This window comes from Myxocyprinus asiaticus, chromosome 19, assembly GCF_019703515.2.
Source record: "Myxocyprinus asiaticus isolate MX2 ecotype Aquarium Trade chromosome 19, UBuf_Myxa_2, whole genome shotgun sequence".
NCBI classification, from domain to species: Eukaryota; Metazoa; Chordata; class Actinopteri; order Cypriniformes; family Catostomidae; genus Myxocyprinus; species Myxocyprinus asiaticus.
In genome coordinates this window covers 18,697,754-18,715,783 of record NC_059362.1, presented here as the reverse complement: position 1 = coordinate 18,715,783, position 18,030 = coordinate 18,697,754, and the positions used below count along the sequence as shown (strand labels likewise).

The 18,030-nt window shown below is 44.2% G+C and overlaps 1 protein-coding gene across 1 annotated transcript in view; it reads right to left on the bottom strand.

Annotated features, from left to right (window-relative positions):
* Window positions 1-18,030, bottom strand: part of cdh2 (cadherin 2, type 1, N-cadherin (neuronal)) — a 73,629-nt gene that overhangs the window by 10,163 nt on the left and 45,436 nt on the right. Inside the window, exons 5-13 of the mRNA XM_051644677.1 lie at window positions 16,691-16,846; window positions 15,081-15,225; window positions 13,743-13,915; window positions 13,246-13,383; window positions 12,978-13,163; window positions 10,711-10,964; window positions 10,195-10,337; window positions 6,273-6,506; window positions 5,682-5,915 (exon numbers count right to left, since the gene is read on the bottom strand). Coding sequence (XP_051500637.1) covers window positions 5,682-5,915; window positions 6,273-6,506; window positions 10,195-10,337; window positions 10,711-10,964; window positions 12,978-13,163; window positions 13,246-13,383; window positions 13,743-13,915; window positions 15,081-15,225; window positions 16,691-16,846 — 1,663 coding nt within the window. The remainder of the gene's footprint in view (window positions 1-5,681; window positions 5,916-6,272; window positions 6,507-10,194; window positions 10,338-10,710; window positions 10,965-12,977; window positions 13,164-13,245; window positions 13,384-13,742; window positions 13,916-15,080; window positions 15,226-16,690; window positions 16,847-18,030) is intronic.

The window sequence follows — 18,030 nt, the reverse complement described above, 5'->3', positions numbered from 1 at the left end:
TAGCACTGGGGGCGATTTGGGGACCCCAATGGGACCGCCTCCGCCGGGTATCCCCCCGCGGACCTCCCATTCCCCAGCACGCTCGTCTGCCCCGATCGGGCTTCCGGGTGAGTCCGCCGGCTCGTCTCACGGCGAGTTCGACCTCTTATTCGGAGCCCGCAAAAGTGATGAGCTCTCGAGCGCAGCATCGGAGAGCGGGCTCGTCCAGTCGGAAGCCTCAGCTGGGCTCCTCCCTTCGGGGTCGATTGCCCAGTCACAGGCTGACGCGGAGATGACGACATGCTTTCCCGGACAGCCGCTAGCGTCGGTTAGAGTGGATTTCACCGCTCTTCCCTGAACCCTCGCGGCTCGGTGATTGGTTCCTGGGCTCGCGGCGCCGCTCAAAGCCACGCCCCGCCCCGTTCCTTTGCATGAAGAGCTGACAAGGTCGCGGGAGGCACCTTTTACTGCCCGGTCCCGATCTTTTCAGCTTCCCCGCTCTCACTACCTCGATGGTGGGGCAGCCAAGGGTTATTCGGCAATCCCCCGGTGGATAAAGGCGCTCACGGTGCACCTATGCCCGCAGAGCGCCGCCACCTGGCGCGGGTGCCCAAAGCCCCCATCCAAGGCCTGTAGGTTTACGTCGTCTCTGACGGTCAAAGCCTACGGCGCTGCTGGACAAGCCGCCTCCGCCCTGCACGCCATGGCTCTCCTGCAAGTCCGCCAAGGCGCTAAAGGAACTGCACGAGGGTAGTTCCGCCCTGGGATTGATGCAGGAACTGCGCTCGGCGACCGACCTCGCTCTCCGAGCAACGGAGGTCACGGCGCGGTCTCTCGGGCGGACGATGGCCACACTATTGGTCCAGGAGCGCCACCTTTGGCTCAACCTGGTCGAGATGGGTGAGGCCGACAGGACACGATCCCTTGCTGCCCCCATTTCCCAGGCGGGCCTATTCGGCGACACGTCGAGGACTTTGCCCAGCAGTTCTCGATGGTAGAGCAGTAGATGGATGCTAGCCGGCTTGTCCTGCCCCGGCGTGGCTCAAGATCCTGCACCCCATCTACTCATCGCCGAGGGCGTCCCCCTGCGGTGACTGCACCGGCTCCGCCGCAGCCCGCCCCTCCGGCCCGGCCCCGGCGTGGAGCCCACCGCAGGAAGCCGACGCCACCCGTCTCACAGCCGGCACCGAAGAACCCACGGAGGTCTTCGAAGCGCCCCTGAGACGGGCGACCCAGGGACAACGAAACCCGCTGCTCTGGAGCTGGTAAGCAGATCTTCTTTTTGTTACCTTTTGCATTTAATTGTGCTGCATGCCCAAGTGGCTGCAGTACTCAAGAGCTCCGCAAGAGTGGTTTCCTTGTTCCCTGGGTCACATATTCGGTGTGTACGGCTGGCATCACGACCACCGTCCACCACTCCATTTGGCAGGTTGGCGCTCCAGCGGCGGTCTCCCGCCCTGAGCGCCCAGCTGTGGCACAAATCCGCCCCCGATGTGACAGTCTCCACAGGTCATGAGGACAGGCCTCTTCCTCCCCCGTCCCAGGCTGTTCCGGGGGTGGTCACAAGGAGCCAGGTAAGTGCTTCTCGGACTCAGCACGGCCACGATGGGGTGTGGCACCTCAAGCTCCGCCCCGCCGCGAGGCCCCACCCGCCGGTACAGTACCAAAAAAAGGCGGTGGGTTGCGGCCAATCTTGGACCTGCGAGTACTGAACCGGGCCTTACACAGACTCCCGTTCAAGATGCTGACGCAAAGACGCGTTCTAGCGAGCGTCCGGCATCAAGATTGGTTCGTGGCGGTAGACCCGAAGGATGCGTACTTTCATGTCTCGATCCTTCCTCGACACAGACCCTTCCTGCGGTTCGCGTTCGAGGGTCAGGCGTATCAGTACAAAGTCCTCCCTCTCGGCCTGTCCCTGTCTCCTCGCGTCTTTACAAAGATCGCAGAGGCTGCCCTTGCCCCGTTAAGGGAGGTGGGCATTCGCATTCTCAACTATCTCGACGACTGGCTAATCCTAGCTCACTCTCGAGACGGGTTATGCGCACACAGGAACCTGGTGCTCTCACACCTCAGCCGACTAGGGCTTCGGGTCAGCTGGGAAAAGAGCAAGCTCCTCCCGGTTCAGAGCATCTCTTTTCTCGGTTTGGAGTTGGACTCAGTCTCCTTGACGGCGCACCTTACGAACGAGCGCGCCCAGTCGGTGCTGGCCTGTTTGAAGGCGTTCAAACAGAAAACAGCGGTTCCACTGAAACATTTTCAGAGGCTCCTGGGGCATATGGCGTCCTCGGCGGTGGCCACCCCGCTCGGGTTGATGCATATGAGGCCGCTTCAGCACTGGCTCCAGACTCGAGTCCCGAGACGGGCATGGCGCCATGGGACACACCGCGTGGCCATTACGTCGGTCTGTCACCGTCTTTTCAGCCCTTGGACCGACCTCTCATTTCCACGAACTGGTCTCCAGGCGCGTCGTGGTCACGACAGACGCCTCCAAAATGGGCTGGGGCGCTGTTGGCAACGGGCACGCAGCCGCCGGCCTCTAGATGGGTCCGCGGTTGTGTTGGCACATCAACTGCCTCGAGTTACTGGCAATTCTGCTCGCCCTGCGGAGGTTCCGGCCGTTGATCCAGGGCAAGCACGTGCTAGTTCGGACAGACAGCACGGCAGCGGTAGCATATGTCAACCGCCAAGGCGGTCTGCGCTCCCGCTGTATGTCATAACTCGCCCGCCGTCTCCTCCAACGGAGTTAGCAGCACCAAGTCGCTGCAAGCCACTCACATCCCGGGCAACCTCAACACTTCGGCGGACGCGCCGTAACAACAGGTTACCCTCAAGGGAGAGTGGAGACTCCACCTTCAGGTGGTCCAGCTGATTTGGAGTCGATTCAGTCAGGCACAGGTGCACCTGTTCACCTCCCAAGAATCCTCCCACTGCCCGCTCTGGTACGCCCTCACCGAGGCCTTCCTCGGCATAGACGCGCTGGCACACAGCTGGTCCCCTGGCATTCGCAAATATGCGTTTTCCCCAGTGAGCCTGCTCGCACAGACCCTGTGCAAGGTCAGGGAGGACGAGGAGAAGGTCGTCCTGGTAAGCACCCTACTGGCCCGCCCAGACGTGGTGCTCGGACCTCACGCTCCTCGTGACAGCTCCCCCCGGGCAAATTCCCCTGAGGAAGGCCCTTCTTTCTCAGGGAAGGGGCACCATCGGGCACCCGCACCCAGACCTCTGGAATCTCCATGTCTGGCCCCTGGACGGGACGCGGAAGACCTGAGCTGTCTCCCACCTGCGGTGGTAGACACGTTCACTCAGGCTAGGGCTCCCTCTACGAGGCGCCTGTATGCCTTTAAGTGTGTCTGTTCGCTAAGTGGTGTTCTTCCCATCAGGAAGACCCCCAGAGGTGCACAGTCAGATCAGTGCTTTCCTTCCTGCAAGAGAGGTTGGAAGGGAGGCTGTCCCCTTCCACCTTGAAGGTGTACGTTGCTGCCATAGCAGCACACCATGACGCAGTCGACGGTAAGTCCTTAGGGAAGCATGATCTGATCATCAGGTTCCTAAGAGGCGCCAGGAGGCTGAATCCCTCCAGGCCACGCCTTGTTCCCTCATCGGACCTCTGTAGTTTTTCAGGGTCTACAGAGAGCCCCCTTTGAGTTTTGCAGTCAGCCGGGCTTAAGGCACTCTCCTTGAAGACTGCCCTCCTGACTGCGCTCACTTCCATCAAGAGGGTAGGTGACCTGCAAGCGTTCTCTGTCAGCGAAACGTGCCTGGAGTTCGGTCCGGGCTATTCTCACGTGATCCTGAGACCCCCGACCGGGCTATGTGCCCAAGGTTCCCACCACTCCTTTTAGGGACCAGGTGGTGAACCTGCAAGCGCTGCCCCAGGAGGAGGCAGACCCAGCCCTGTCGTTGCTGTGTCCGGTGCGCGCTTTACGCATCTATTTGGATCGCACGCAGAGCTTTAGAATCTCTGAGCAGCTCTTTATCTGCTTTGGTGTACAGCGGAAAGGAAGCACTGTCTCCAAGCAGAGGATCGCCCACTGGCTCATTGACGCCATAACTATGGCATGTCTCACCCAAAACATGCCGCCCCCGGTAGGGCTACGAGCCCATTCTACCCGTGGTGTAGCGGCTTCTTGGGCCCTGGCCAGAGGTGCCTCTCTAACAGACATTGCAGAGCAGCGGGCTGGGCAACACCCAACACCTTTGCAAGGTTCTACAACCTCCGGGTGGAACCGGTTTCGTCCAAGGTAGTGGCACGCAACACAAGCGGATAAGCCCGGGATAGCCGGCCGGGTGTATCGCTTGCACATAGCTCCTTCCACCTCCTTTTGAGCTGAAGACGTGCGCTGTTAATTCCCAGTAGTGTTCACAAAAGTTGTTCCCTGGTTGACTTCCTCCGAGCCCTGTGGCAGTCGAGTTTTCGGAGAGACTCGCTGCCGGCCCAGTACACGCGCTAACTAAGAGCCCGGTTCTGGGGTAGGTGCTCCGCATGTGGCGGTTCCCTGTAAGGCTAACCCCATGCGATCTATATCTTCCGCTAGTTCGTTTCCCTACTGGCAAACTGCGTCTTCCTTGGGCAGAGCCCCTCAGTCTCCATGTTGTAGTAACTCCTCCCCCATTGGGCAGGATCTACCTTGAAGGCTCTCCACATGGTTGGAAAGACCATGTGATGTATTCTTCCACTTAAATATCCCCCCCTCTCTTGGGGCGAGGTGTGGTCTCCGCGGTGTCCTCCCCTTGGGAGGGACACCCCCCCGACTAGACCTGGCGGCCCAGTCAGATAATCCCCCTTCTTTTTTAGGGAGTGGAAAAAGAGAAGGGGAAAGAGGCCACGACTGCGTTAAGCCTGTCTCTATCTCTGGGTAGTTGACTTGTCCCCAAAAAGGGACGTTTGACACTCATAACTGTGTTGGGGGAGGTTACGTGTCGACCTGGTGCGCTGGCTATGAGGCACACAGCAAGTCTGCCCACCACACACCGCCAGTTCACGTAACACAGTTCAGCCTTGTGGCGTTTTGTATAGGGACCCCTAGTGTCACTACATCGACACCAACGTCGAGTGAGTGACAGATAGGGAACGTCATGGTTACTGGTGTAACCTCCGTTCCCTGATGGAGGGAACGAGACGTTGGTCCCTCCTGCCACAACGCTGAACTACCCGCTGAAATGGCCGGACCTTATATCGGCTCCTCAGCGTAAAACCTGAATGAGTGGTTGCATACCAGCTCCTTTTATACCCGTATGTTCGGGGGAGTGGCATGCAAATACCACTCGCCAATTTTCATTGGCCTTTTATCAAAGACCAGAGGTGTCTCGGGCTCCCAAGAGTGACCCCTAGTGTCACTACATCGACACCAACGTCTCGTTCCCTCCATCAGGGAACGGAGGTTACACCAGTAACCATGACGTTTTCACGATTACATAACCGTGAGCGCATTTTTCGTTTTTCTATTAATTGTGCAGCCCTAGCTAGTGTACAGTATAAGACGCAGGTATTTGCACTGAAATACCACACGCAAAAGTGCCGCAACTGTTTAATGAATCTGTTCCTCTGTGTTTGGGTTAGAATATAGTAATTATAATTAGCTTTACTAACATTAATAATGATAAACAATAGATTTAAAATGCTTTATTATGATATATGTACTGTATATGGAAGTATCTGGTATATTCACTTGTAGATCGCTTAATAAACGTGTGTTTCTTACCCAGCAAAATTATGATGCAGATGAGTATGGCGATGATGGCTCCAGTGCCCAGCCCGGCGGCCATTATGCGTTCCATGTCCACGCAGTCACCGTGGTGATCGCACTGGCACACTTTGATGCGCAGGAAGGTGGTGTTGGACATGGGCAGGTTGCCTGAGTCTGTGATGCTGATGGGCACCTCGTATATCCCGCTCTCCAGATAACTGATCTTTAGACTCAACTGAGCATGATCGCCTACAAACCAACCAAAAATATAGCAAGAATACAAGGGTCAAAGAAAGTCTGGCAAGAGACAACAGAACAGAAAGACATGTTAAAATGCAGATTTGCTAAAGCTGAGATTTGCTAAAGCTGAAGTGTGTAATTCCTGTGCCACTAGTGTCACCAAACAGAATTGCAAAATAATGATTGCTTTCAAACAGGTTTCCTCTGTCTGCATTGGTTTGAGAAACAGACAGTCCAATCCCGAACTCACGGCACTGGTTGAGCCAATGTTGCTGTTTTGGGCTGGTCAGGACAGAGCTGTGTTTTCATACACACTTCAGCTTAAATCCCAGTAAATAACAAAGTCTGTGGTGGTGTGTAGTGTACCACTGATTCGAGTTAATGTCCAGTTCCTGCGGATATCGGAGGGTCGGTTGGGCAGTTCGAAGGCGTAAGGCCCAGCGTTGGGGTTAAGATCTCCATCTACTGCTGTGATATTGATGGCGTTGGGCTCGGGCCGCTCACACACTTCTGTTTCCTGAGGGTAGACTTGAGGAGCATTATCGTTTATGTCCAGCAGGTAGATCTGTAGAGTTCCTGTCCCGCTCGCAGGAGGGACACCTTTTGAGAGACAAACAAAGAGACAGAGGAAAAGTCAATATAATCGTTGTCTCACATCAGCATAAGGTCTTAGACAGGAAGGAGCCATCTGACTGGCAAGCAAAATGTCCATCTAAAGTTATTTTCGTGGTAAATCAGCAATCGGACCTAACTCTGAAATCACATCTGAATAGAGATGTGTGAGCAAGGATATCTAATTTATATACTAATATTTGCCTCAAACAACACTCTGAATGTCTTTCCAACATTCGATGACAAGAACCTGGCAAAATATGCAACTTGTTTTTCTTTAAAGCTCTCAATTGTAGCAGCTTGATAACCTGTAAACAGAAATTTGTTTTCCAGCAGAATGATAAAACTTGTGTACCCAGATTCCTGGAAAATGTAAACCAGCTAGCCAGTCAAACTGGATTTTTATTGGCAATATGTATCATGACTGTGAGGTGGGCATGACATCTAAACCTCAGACTAATACATGCAAATTGAAAATACAGCAGAACTACAGCAGTTGACAACTTTAAGTTCCATTCATTTGGGTTTCTGGACATTTGAAATTTTTACACATCCAATCATATCTCAATTAACCTGTCCACATGCAGATTCGTTAACTATATACAAACAGGAGCTTTGGTAACCATCACAGACTGAACCATCAGCTGTAAGAAAAGTGCTTAGTTTCTTTTAGAATTGGGCAATATATAGAATTTTCACAATATGTTCGTTCGTGAAGGCGATTTTCCAAACGGAGTCACACTAGACAAATTTTGCAATACCTAACCCTTACAAAAAAATCTAGAGTTCTGACAAACTTGCTGCAAATTTCCCACTCATTATTTTCACATGCAAACGAGCCTGCAATTCGCCGTAAATGTTTGCCAGAAGTTTGCAGCTCTTTACCGGTCGTGGTGAACCTGCAGCAAACCTTTGGCGACAAAGACAAGTTTGCTGCAAAGTTCATTTGCATATAAAAATAATGAGTGGTGAAATTTGCGGCAGGTGTGCCAGAACTCTAGATTTTTGTGAGGGAATTGCTTGTTCTCACGACTTGCGAGTTTGAGAGCATTTGGAGGAAGCTTTAAGAAGAAAAGATGTTTTAAAAGTATTTCAGATTTAAACATCAGTAGCAAAAGAGCATGAGCGTTACGTTTATTTCCATGAATTAGTTCAAACTCTCCATTCTAATGAATCGATCAAAACATATGATTCAACGATTCATTTGTGTTATCGCTTAAAACTTTCCACGAAGGTCTCTGCATGGTATTTTTTTAGAAATTAAAATGTTTTAGTAAACAATATATTCAGGTTAATATGGCTGTTTGTTACTTTGTATGCTATTTTGGTGCATACCCAGATAGAACACTTATGTCTCCGAGATGTCTGTTTAAGAGCGTTTCATCTGGAAAGCACCGCATTCTAATTACCATCTGCTAAACATCTTAAAAAAATCGTCTCAAAGACATCTGCAGAATGTTTCTTTGACATCCGAGAAGAAACGTCTTATAAATGTACAGCAGATGAGCAAACAACCTAAAAAATATGTCTTCCAGATGTAAAAACACACATCTAATAGATGTCTGGGTAATGTACGTGTGCTATCAGGGTATAAATGAACATGATTTAATATCATTCTTGTGTTCTTTTAATAAAAATGTAGTCATTGAAAAATATGCTTGTTACTTTTCTTGTAACATTTTGAAAATGACTACTTTGCAACAATGGCTGTTTGCTTGAAATAATAGTTCCTCTGATTAAAAAAAAAAAAAAGAAAAAAAAAACTTTTGCAATTTCAGAACAAATACATAAATATCGAGATATATACACTACTGATTATCATCAAAAGGCTGAAAAATATTGCCCAGCCAAAGTTTCTGTTTGAGCAAGAACAAAAACACCTTTCGGCTTCACTTTTTAAAGAATTGATCTTTAAACAAACAGCTGCTAAAAGACATTCCGAGTGGCTTTCCATTCTCATCCTGCTGGCATTCTCCAGCCCTGAGAGCAACTTAATCAAGTTCAACTAACTATTCTTTAATTTACTGAATCAGTTATATGCATTGGACTAAATGCTAAAAGGCCTCTTAGTAGGTAAGGGAGCCATACACACCATACTGCTACTAATACACTGAGATTCAGCTTAACTGAGTGTTTCTGGGGCCAAGTTTTCCAATTTACAGCATGTGTGTGAGGGGGTTTGTTTCACAGCTCAAATGCAGGGTGAATGTTAAACACGGCTGCAGAATAGGGCCTAGCAGACTTCTGTAGACTCATTCACACAGCAGCTAGTATATGTGCATATGTGTGTGTTTGAGGGAGAGAGACAGCTTTAGAGAACAACCAAGAGAAAGAAGGGATGTGCAAAAACATATTTTCAAAAACAACTAGACTAATTAGTCTTAAGAAAGCCCTGAATAATTAAGTTGGTTTGGGCTTTACTGTTTACATAAGATGCATTCTTCGTGTTCAAAAACACAGCTAGATGGAGCGCATCAGAATGGAACAGAACGAGACACATTTTTAAAAGTTGGCCTATTTTTATCTTAAAGGTGCTGTAAGAGATTTAGCCGCTCTAGAATTTCCTCAAGCTGAGCCGTTAGATTAGCCACGCCCCCTTTTTCCAAAACCCCACACTCCAAAGATCCCAAATTAGCTTTATTGAGACCGACATGAGCAGAAATGGTTGTCAAAAACAACAGCAGCAAAATAGCGCCCTCAACTGACAACTGTTATGAGTAACATGGCATAAAAATGGCAGTAAGCCTCAATAATTCACTGCTACTACAATACTCTGAGAACATGCAAAATGATGGACAGGCAGGTCCATTGTCTGAGGCTTGCAGACACATTTTTGTTTGCTGTTTACAGAGTCTAGAGTGGTCACGGAGACTGGTGAGATATCTCAGGATACTTATTTCATTAATATCTTTCAGGGAGTAGTAAAATTGTTTGCATACATTCCCATGAAAAAATAGCTCATCTCAAGACATGACTGTGATGAGGAGGAGGGCATGGCCGGGCTGTGATGGAGCACGGCCGGCACTGAATCAGCTGATCAGCAGGAGAGCGAGATAAGGGGCAGCTGGAGCGCCGGTTCGAGAGAGAGAGAGAGAGAGAGACGCACTAGACCGCATTGCATGTGTGTCTGTGTCCTTATGTTTTATGTTGTTTTAAGTTCATTAATGCATTAAAAGTTTATGTTGATTGTTCAGCCGGTTCCCGCCTCCTCCTTGCCCAACCTTTACCTTTTACAATGACGGAAGGCTCAAACAACAGAGCAAGATGTGACGCAACTTTTTAAAACATCTGGCTGAATATGTAGCAGCTGTGCTTTAAAGGGGATGAAGAAATATCAAAACTAAAAATATATACAGTAGGTTATATACAGTAAATACATGTAAAATAGTTGACCACACTAATCAATTTGCTGGATGACTAGTCGGCCATCATGACCAATTCCTAAGAAAAAGTTAGCGCATAGGCTTTCAGAATGAGTTTGCATATGTTGTTTGTGTGTTTTTAACATGAACGTGGGTGTGTGTATATCTCTGCATTTGTATGGTTGTAATTCTTCCGTAGAGGTCAGATCAATGGAATCACTCATCCACACTGAACCTGTAATGAACTTTAACTGAGCCACAGTTCTGCATACGTACACTTATTTACACAAACAAACATGCCAAAATCCACCTACCATTGTCGGAGGCCATGAATGTGGCATTGTATAAGTTATTTTTGACATAGGGAGACTCGCGGTCCAAAACAGCAATAGTTGAAATACGTCCATTGTTAGGGTCAATCTCGAGCCAGTTGGCGGGGTCAAACAGCTTAGAGTACCTTTAAAACACACACAAACACACAAAAAGAGGTTGTTTGCATTTACGTTTTCACACAATAACCATTAAAGTGGAAAAATGTAATGAAACACAATAACAATGAATTAAAGGGGCAATATATGCAGTTTTGTAGCATTTTGTTTTTATCTCCTTGAATTCCACTTAAAATGTTCATCAGTGTTTCTTGCACCACAAAACAGTAATTAGTTTTACATGAAAATTCTCTCTGACCCTTAAAACATGTCATAACCATGACGATTTCCAATTTTTGCTGCTAGGTTACCATAAATTGGTTGGAAATGTCCCCTATTTATTCTGAATAGAAAGTGATTTATTTAAATGAAAGGTGTGTACATGTGTGGGTGTTTTTATACCTAATACTTTGCTGCATGTATCTGTCTGGATCATGTGCTATAAAAGTCGTTAGCATTGACCACTGCGGTAGACCCTCCTCCAGTTTGATCTGTTTGGGGTTGGGGTCAAAGTTTGGGCTTTCATTCACATCAATAACGCGTATGGACACGGTGGCAGTAGACTGGCGGGTGCGATGGATCCCGCTTGCCAGCGGCACCTCATTTTCAGCAACGACAGTCAGCATGAATGATCGATTCATCTCAAAATCAATTGGCTGTACACAAGGACACACACACAAAATCAAGTTAATGTAACTTTGTAATCTGTTGGGGAAAGAATTAAAATATAAAATAAATGTATTTTGTTGCAATTATACACAGATGACTCAAGAGACATATAAACCATTAACTGTATAGCAGGTGGAAGCTTTTTCCATGGAGACAGTCTTTTGTTCTGTATTTGAACCCATGCCTATGGGATTTAGAGCTTCTAGCAAATCAGATACAGTGGCCTCAAAAAGTATTTGGACACTTTTAAGTCACACTTAAAAATGTATGGATTTCATTGAATGGATAAAAAAATAAAGAGGCATCTGGAAACAAATTATGCTAGAGCTTTTCTCTGAACTAACATAAATTTTCTGAACTATTTTTGTATATACTTTTAACCACCTGGTTCCAAGGTAATGTTTAGTGGATGTATGAAGTCAGTTCACACAAGTATCCTGGCAGAGTAACCAAAAAGTTTTAATACCAAAAAGTGTCATAATACTTTTTGTCTTGATTAACAACAATATATCTATTCCTATATCATTTAACCCTTTAAGCTCGGATTGGGCCGCCAAGGAAAAAATAGTGATCAAATTATTCATAACTACAGCCTTGACCAACACAAAATAGGTATCGTTTTACAGCTTAGAAGCTGTACTTTACAATGGATGTAGGCATTATGACCAAAACTGAACAAGTGCTTTTAAATTTGCAGACAAATGAGAATTGTTTCATTTTGATAATTAATAAAACAATTTGCACTGTACGTATTACTGTAATCGGTAAAAACATCAAACTCATCAAATAGCCAAGTGTCATATGTCGCTGGAAAGCTCTCAAAGAGTAGAATAAAACCAGCATATTTGTTTTACTCACAAACAAAAATATAGCGAGTAATAGCTAAGTTCATTTCTTTGACATAAATGTTACACGTAAACAGGTGTTGCTTATAAGACGCGTTTTCGCTTATCATAAAAAATAAACAGAACATAAAATATCACATAACATTACTTAGAGGAGGGGATTCCCATTAAAACGAGCCCACACACAACGTAATTGCATGCATAGATCATCAGACAATCCACACAAAGCACAATGTGCACATAGCACATAATGTGCTATCTGGGTAAAAACACATTAGCTTTCCTGGATCAGATGACTTCATCGGAAATGTTGTAATACTTGGCCAGCGTCATGGAACGTTAAACCAATCATATTAGGATTCAGATCGCTGCAACCAGAGGTGGAAGTCATCCAAATATGGGCACAGAGGAGCATTCACTCTAATTTCATATGGCTACCAGGAGATGGTGCCAATTATATGACAAAGACTCCTTGATGGCTCAAATGACACAGAATGGAACTTAATGAGATTAATGCTTTGGAGAGAGAGCATACCTTTAGTCATTGTTGTATTTGCATGTGTAATTAGTTCTTATGTACGATTATTATGTTTTATTTGTTTGGAGAGGCTTTTGGACACTTGAAGTCATTTTTGGACACAAGAATTATTTTTGTAATTCTATAACTTTTGATTACTTTTTTTCTACTCAGTTACAGGTGACATGATTGGAAACGTCAAGTAAATTTATGCTCAAGTTTTTTTTTAATGTTTTTTTTTAAGCAGTTTCTTAGGCTAAGAGTAATCTACATCATTACAAAATTTGAAAAGTTTTCTTTAAAACAATACCAAACAATTGACCCTCTTTGTTGTTTTTGTAGGGTTATAAGCTTTTAATTTTGGGCATGCCACTGAAACAGGAAATCTTTAAAAACACCTTCAGAGCTTAAACATTCAGAGCTTAACAGAGGGTTAAAACCAAAGAAATTTCTTTTTGAGAAATGTTTTGCTTGAAAACGTGTGCTTGTGCTATCTTTCTTTAAAATAAATGCCACTTGGTTAGATTTGTAGTTATCTAATGCAATGATTTTCATTCATTTTTAAGTTTAGCTTAAGTGTCCAAACACTTCTTGGGGCCACAAAATGTACTCTATGTACTGCAGTGTACATGCATTACCTTGACCACAGTAACAAGGCCTTCATTGGTAACCGGGTCAGTAGGGATGGAGAAGCGTCCGGTTGGATCCCCAGATATGATCCGGTAAACGGCATTCCAGGAAGGAGTTCCCGGTTCGTCTTTGTCTGTCACGGTGAGATTTGCCACTATTGCATTCACACGGTTCTCTGGGACATCACCGTGAAACTACAGTCAGAGAGAGATCGATTTTCAGTAAAGATGGCTTCTGCAAGACTCATGTTCAAGTGTCTGTGTGTGTGTCACTCACAGTCTCTCGGGTGAACTCTGGAGCATTGTCATTGACATCCAGCAGGCGTATGACAGCAGTGGCAGTGTTGGACAGACCATACATGGGGTTTCCCTCCATATCGGTGGCCTGGATGATCAGGGTGTACTGAGGCACCTTCTGCTCGAAACACAGAAAACAAAACAAGTTAGGTCTGAAAACATAGGATGGATCACCAAAGAGTGAAAGTTACATTAGCCTCACAGTTCACAAAGTCAGTCGCATTATACTGTATGATGTGACAAACAAATAGTTGCCCACTGCGATTCCATTCAAACAGCACGGACTAGTCGAACACACTCTCAAAATTCAGTTGTGACTCACTTCGATTAAAGAATGCAGTCGTCACTCTTGTTCATAATGTAACCGTATTTAGTACTAACCTAAAAAAGGACTGACAACTGTTTTCTGCTGCTGTGTGAACGCATCCAATATTTTTGTATATTGTTGGTTTTACACTCGCACACACTTCTTCATACCTCTCGGTCCAGGCCTGCAGCTACAGTGATGATTTTGCCGGTCTTGTTATTGATAGTAAACATGTTGGAGGAGGGGCTCTCTGGGGTCTGGGAGAGGATCTTGTATCTGAGCATTCCATTGGCTGTATTTGGGTCATCCTTATCCTGAGAGGTCACTGTCATCACAAATGTACCTAAAGCAAGCAATAAATGTCAACTTTTTTTCTTACAAAAAAAACAAATTGTCATTTAATTGGTCAAGGCATGTTACAAACTCTTAACAACAGGGTTCCCACACCTTTTGACCAATACATTTCCATGACCTTTCCAGTCATTTGTAATAACTGGATACAGATTATTGTTATTATTATTTTTTTTATTTGCTTATGAATCATTCACACTGATTTGGTAGTTCACCCAAAAATGTAATTATTTAATCATTTACTCACCCTCATGCCATCCCAGATGTGTATGACCCTCTTTCTTCTGCTGAACATAAACAAAGATTTTAAGAAGAATATCTCAGCTCTGTAGGTACATACAATGCAAGTGAATGGCGGCCAGAACTTTGAAGGCTAAAAAGCATATAAATGCAGCATAAAAGCAATCCATACGACTCCAGTGGTTAAATCTATGTATTCAGAAGCAATATAATAGGTGTGGGTGAGAAACAGATCAATATTTAAGCCCTTTATTCCCATAAATTCTCCTTCCTGCCCAGTAGGTGGCGATATTCACAGAGAATGCAAATCGCCAACAACAAAAGTAGAATGTGAAATTGAAAGTGGACATTTATTGTAAAAAAAAAAAAATTTTTACTTAAATATTGATCTGTTTCTCACCCACACTTATATTGCTTCTGAAGATATGGATTTAACCACAGGAGTCATATGGATTATTTTTATTCTGCCTTTATATGCATTTTGGTACTTCAAAGTTCTGGCCACTATTCACTTGCATTGTATGGACCTACAGAGCTGAGATATTCTTCTAAAAAAATCTTTGTTTGTGTTCAGCAGAAGAAAAAAAGTCATACACATCTGGGATGGCATTAGTGTGAGTAAATGATGAGAGAATTTTCAGTGAACAATCCCTTTAACCTATTTGACTGATTCATTGAAAATAACCAACTCAAAAGAATGATTCACGCACAAACGAGTACGTTTTTCTCTACAGAAGAACAATATTGAGCAAATACATTTTTTTTTTTTTAGCACAGAGCAACTATAAAACATTATATACATGTACTGACTTTTAAGATTTTCTTTAATTTCCATGATTTTTCCAAGCTTTAAAATCCCCTTATTTCCTAGGTTTTCCATGACTCTGGGAACCCTGTGTTAAAAACCCTGTGTGTACCTGGTTTGGCACCCTCATCCACTGTCCCGTTCCAGATCTGGTGTGTGAACTCTGGCCTGTTGTCGTTCATGTCGATGACATTGATGATGATGTCAATGGGGTTCTCCATCTGGTTCCCGTTAATGTCCACGGCATGAGCACGTAGCTGAAGACACAAACACACACTTACACAGATACCATTTGCATAAACCCCCCGAAAACTCTTAATGACAACAAAAGCTGGAAAAACAAACACCCAATTCTACATCTGGGCAGCTACAACAACAACCACAACACTCATTTATGATGGTTGTTTGGGCATAGCAGCTGCTCGAGTTGACCTGCTTGCAGTTTGTGTGCTGGAGCAGAAATTGGGCTTCTAGGTCTGCAGCAGGGTCAGAAATTGCCAAAAAGGCCACTTAAAGAGACAAAAATGTCCCAAAATTGAATATGTGGGAGCAAAAATTGCCCCATAGAGAATTTTGCTCTTTCTTATTTGTAACATCTGATATGTTTTTATTATATTCTATTCTGGGACTAGTAATGGGTAACTGACACGTTTAAAAAAAAAAAATATATATATATATATATATATATATATATATATATATATATATATATATATATATATATATGATTTTATGTTTAAAATTTATGTTATTATTTATTTATGTTAAAATGTTCCTAAAAATCTTATGTCCTGTAAATGGTCACTATTACTTTTAAGATTCTTTTCAGTCTTTTACATTTTGAATCACCCTTTTGCCTTCACTAGTTCATTTAAATGGTCCATAAAGTCCATGAAGGGGCATGCATCATAATTATAAAAAAAAATAAAAAAAAATAAAAAAAAAGCAATATGCTGCTAAAATAGTTTTAGATGGAGTTTAGCTTGTCATGTATTTTATTTGGTTTACATATGTTTATTTAAATTTGTAGGAAGCATCCTAATTATTCAGATTGAGAATTTATTTTAATTGAATAAGTATTATCCAAAGTATATTTTATATGGTTAGGAAAATATATACTCATTAAGGTAAAAATGCCCCTGAAAAACAATTTCCATGGGGTAAATATTGCCCCTTTATCTCTGACACAGGTCTGCTGCATATATTCATGAACTAACCGAAGGAAGCCTGATGCTCCACCTTTAGCACCATTAGGAGGTGAATCATTAAATATTCATGCAATCTCTACATAGTTATTTGAATTAGAATGTGGATTTGATGGAAACTGGGGGAGGTTAACAGCTTTTCAGGTCCAGTAGTAAAGTGTAAGGATATTAAAACAACACAGCAAAAGGCTGAAACAACTTTCAGGGGAGATTGTGGATTGTTCTTACTTAGGAAAAGCCAGATTTAGGGAATGCCCCCCCCCTACAGGCACAACAAATGAATGTGTGTGTGTTTTAGAGCTAGGATAAGCTCCTGCAACTTTAATTTTGCCTGCTCTCCCCTTCACGGTACAGTGGATTAGAGGGATGTCAGAGGTCACATTCTCAGACCAGCTGCCGTGGTAACCCTGACATAGGTAATTTATTGGGAGTTTGAGAGAGTTTCTCCCTATACTAGATGGAATGCATGGATCTAAAGACCAGGGATGTGGAGACACACGCACACACACACACTTACATGGAAGTTGGGGATATGTTCTCTGTCAAGTGGTTTGGTGACAGACAGGATTCCTGAAATGGGGTCGATGATAAACAGGCCGGTGGGGTTTTGGTCGGCGCCTGGCCCGGTCACACTGTAGCGTAGTGTGTTACTCTTATCCTTATCGGACTGGATCTGAAATACACAAGCACAAATTTTGCAGGTTAAATGTAAAACTGAATTACTCTTACCCTAAACAATAATTGAATGAATGTATTACCATTTATTTTTATCTTAAAGGGATTTTCACCCCAAAATTAAAATTCAGTCATCATTTATTCACCCTTGTGTTGTTCCTGACCCAAATGACATTCTTTCCTCTGTGGAACTCAGACGGAGATGTTAAGACTTCATGCTAGCCTCAAACATCTCCTTTTTGTTGTTTTCAAACAGTTTTACTTTCTTTCTCCCATGGAACACAGAAAGAGATTTTACACTGAATGTTAGCCTCAGTCACCATTCACTTACATTGTATGGAAAATAGATGCAATGAAAGTAAATGGTGACTGCAGCTAACATTCTGCCTAACATCTCCTTTTGTTGTTCCCAAACCACATTACTTTTTTTCTTCAATGGGACACAGAAAGAGATTTTACACTGAATGTTAGTCTCAGTCACCATTCACTTTCATTGTATGGAAAAAAGATGCAATGAAAGTAAATGGTGACTGAGGCTAACATTCTGCCTAAAATCTTTTGTTGTTCCCAAACCATATTACCTTTTTATCCCATGGAACACAGAAAAATATTTTATGCTGAATGTTTGCCTCAATCACCATTCACTTTCATTGGATGGAAAAAAGATGCAATGAAAGTAAATGGTGACTGAGGCTAAATTCTGCCTAACATCTTCTTTTGTTGTTCCCAAACCACATTACTTTTTTTCTTCAATGGGACACATAAAGAGATTTTACACTGAATGTTAGTCTCAGTCACCATTCACTTTCATTGTATGGAAAAAAGATGCAATGAAAGTAAATGGTGACTGAGGCTAACATTCTGCCTAAAATCTTCTTTTGTTGTTCCCAAACCATATTACCTTTTTATCCCATGGAACACAGAAAAATATTTTATGCTGAATGTTTGCCTCAGTCACCATTCACTTTCATTGGATGGAAAAATGATGCAATGAAAGTAAATGGTGACTGAGGCTAACATTCTGCCTAACATCTTCTTTTGTTGTTCCCAAACCACATTACTTTTTTTTCTTCAATGGAACACAGAAAGAAATTTTATGCTAAATGTTAGCCTCAGTCACCATTCACTTTCATTGTATGGATAAAAGATGCAATGAAAGTAAATGGTGACTGAGGCCAACAT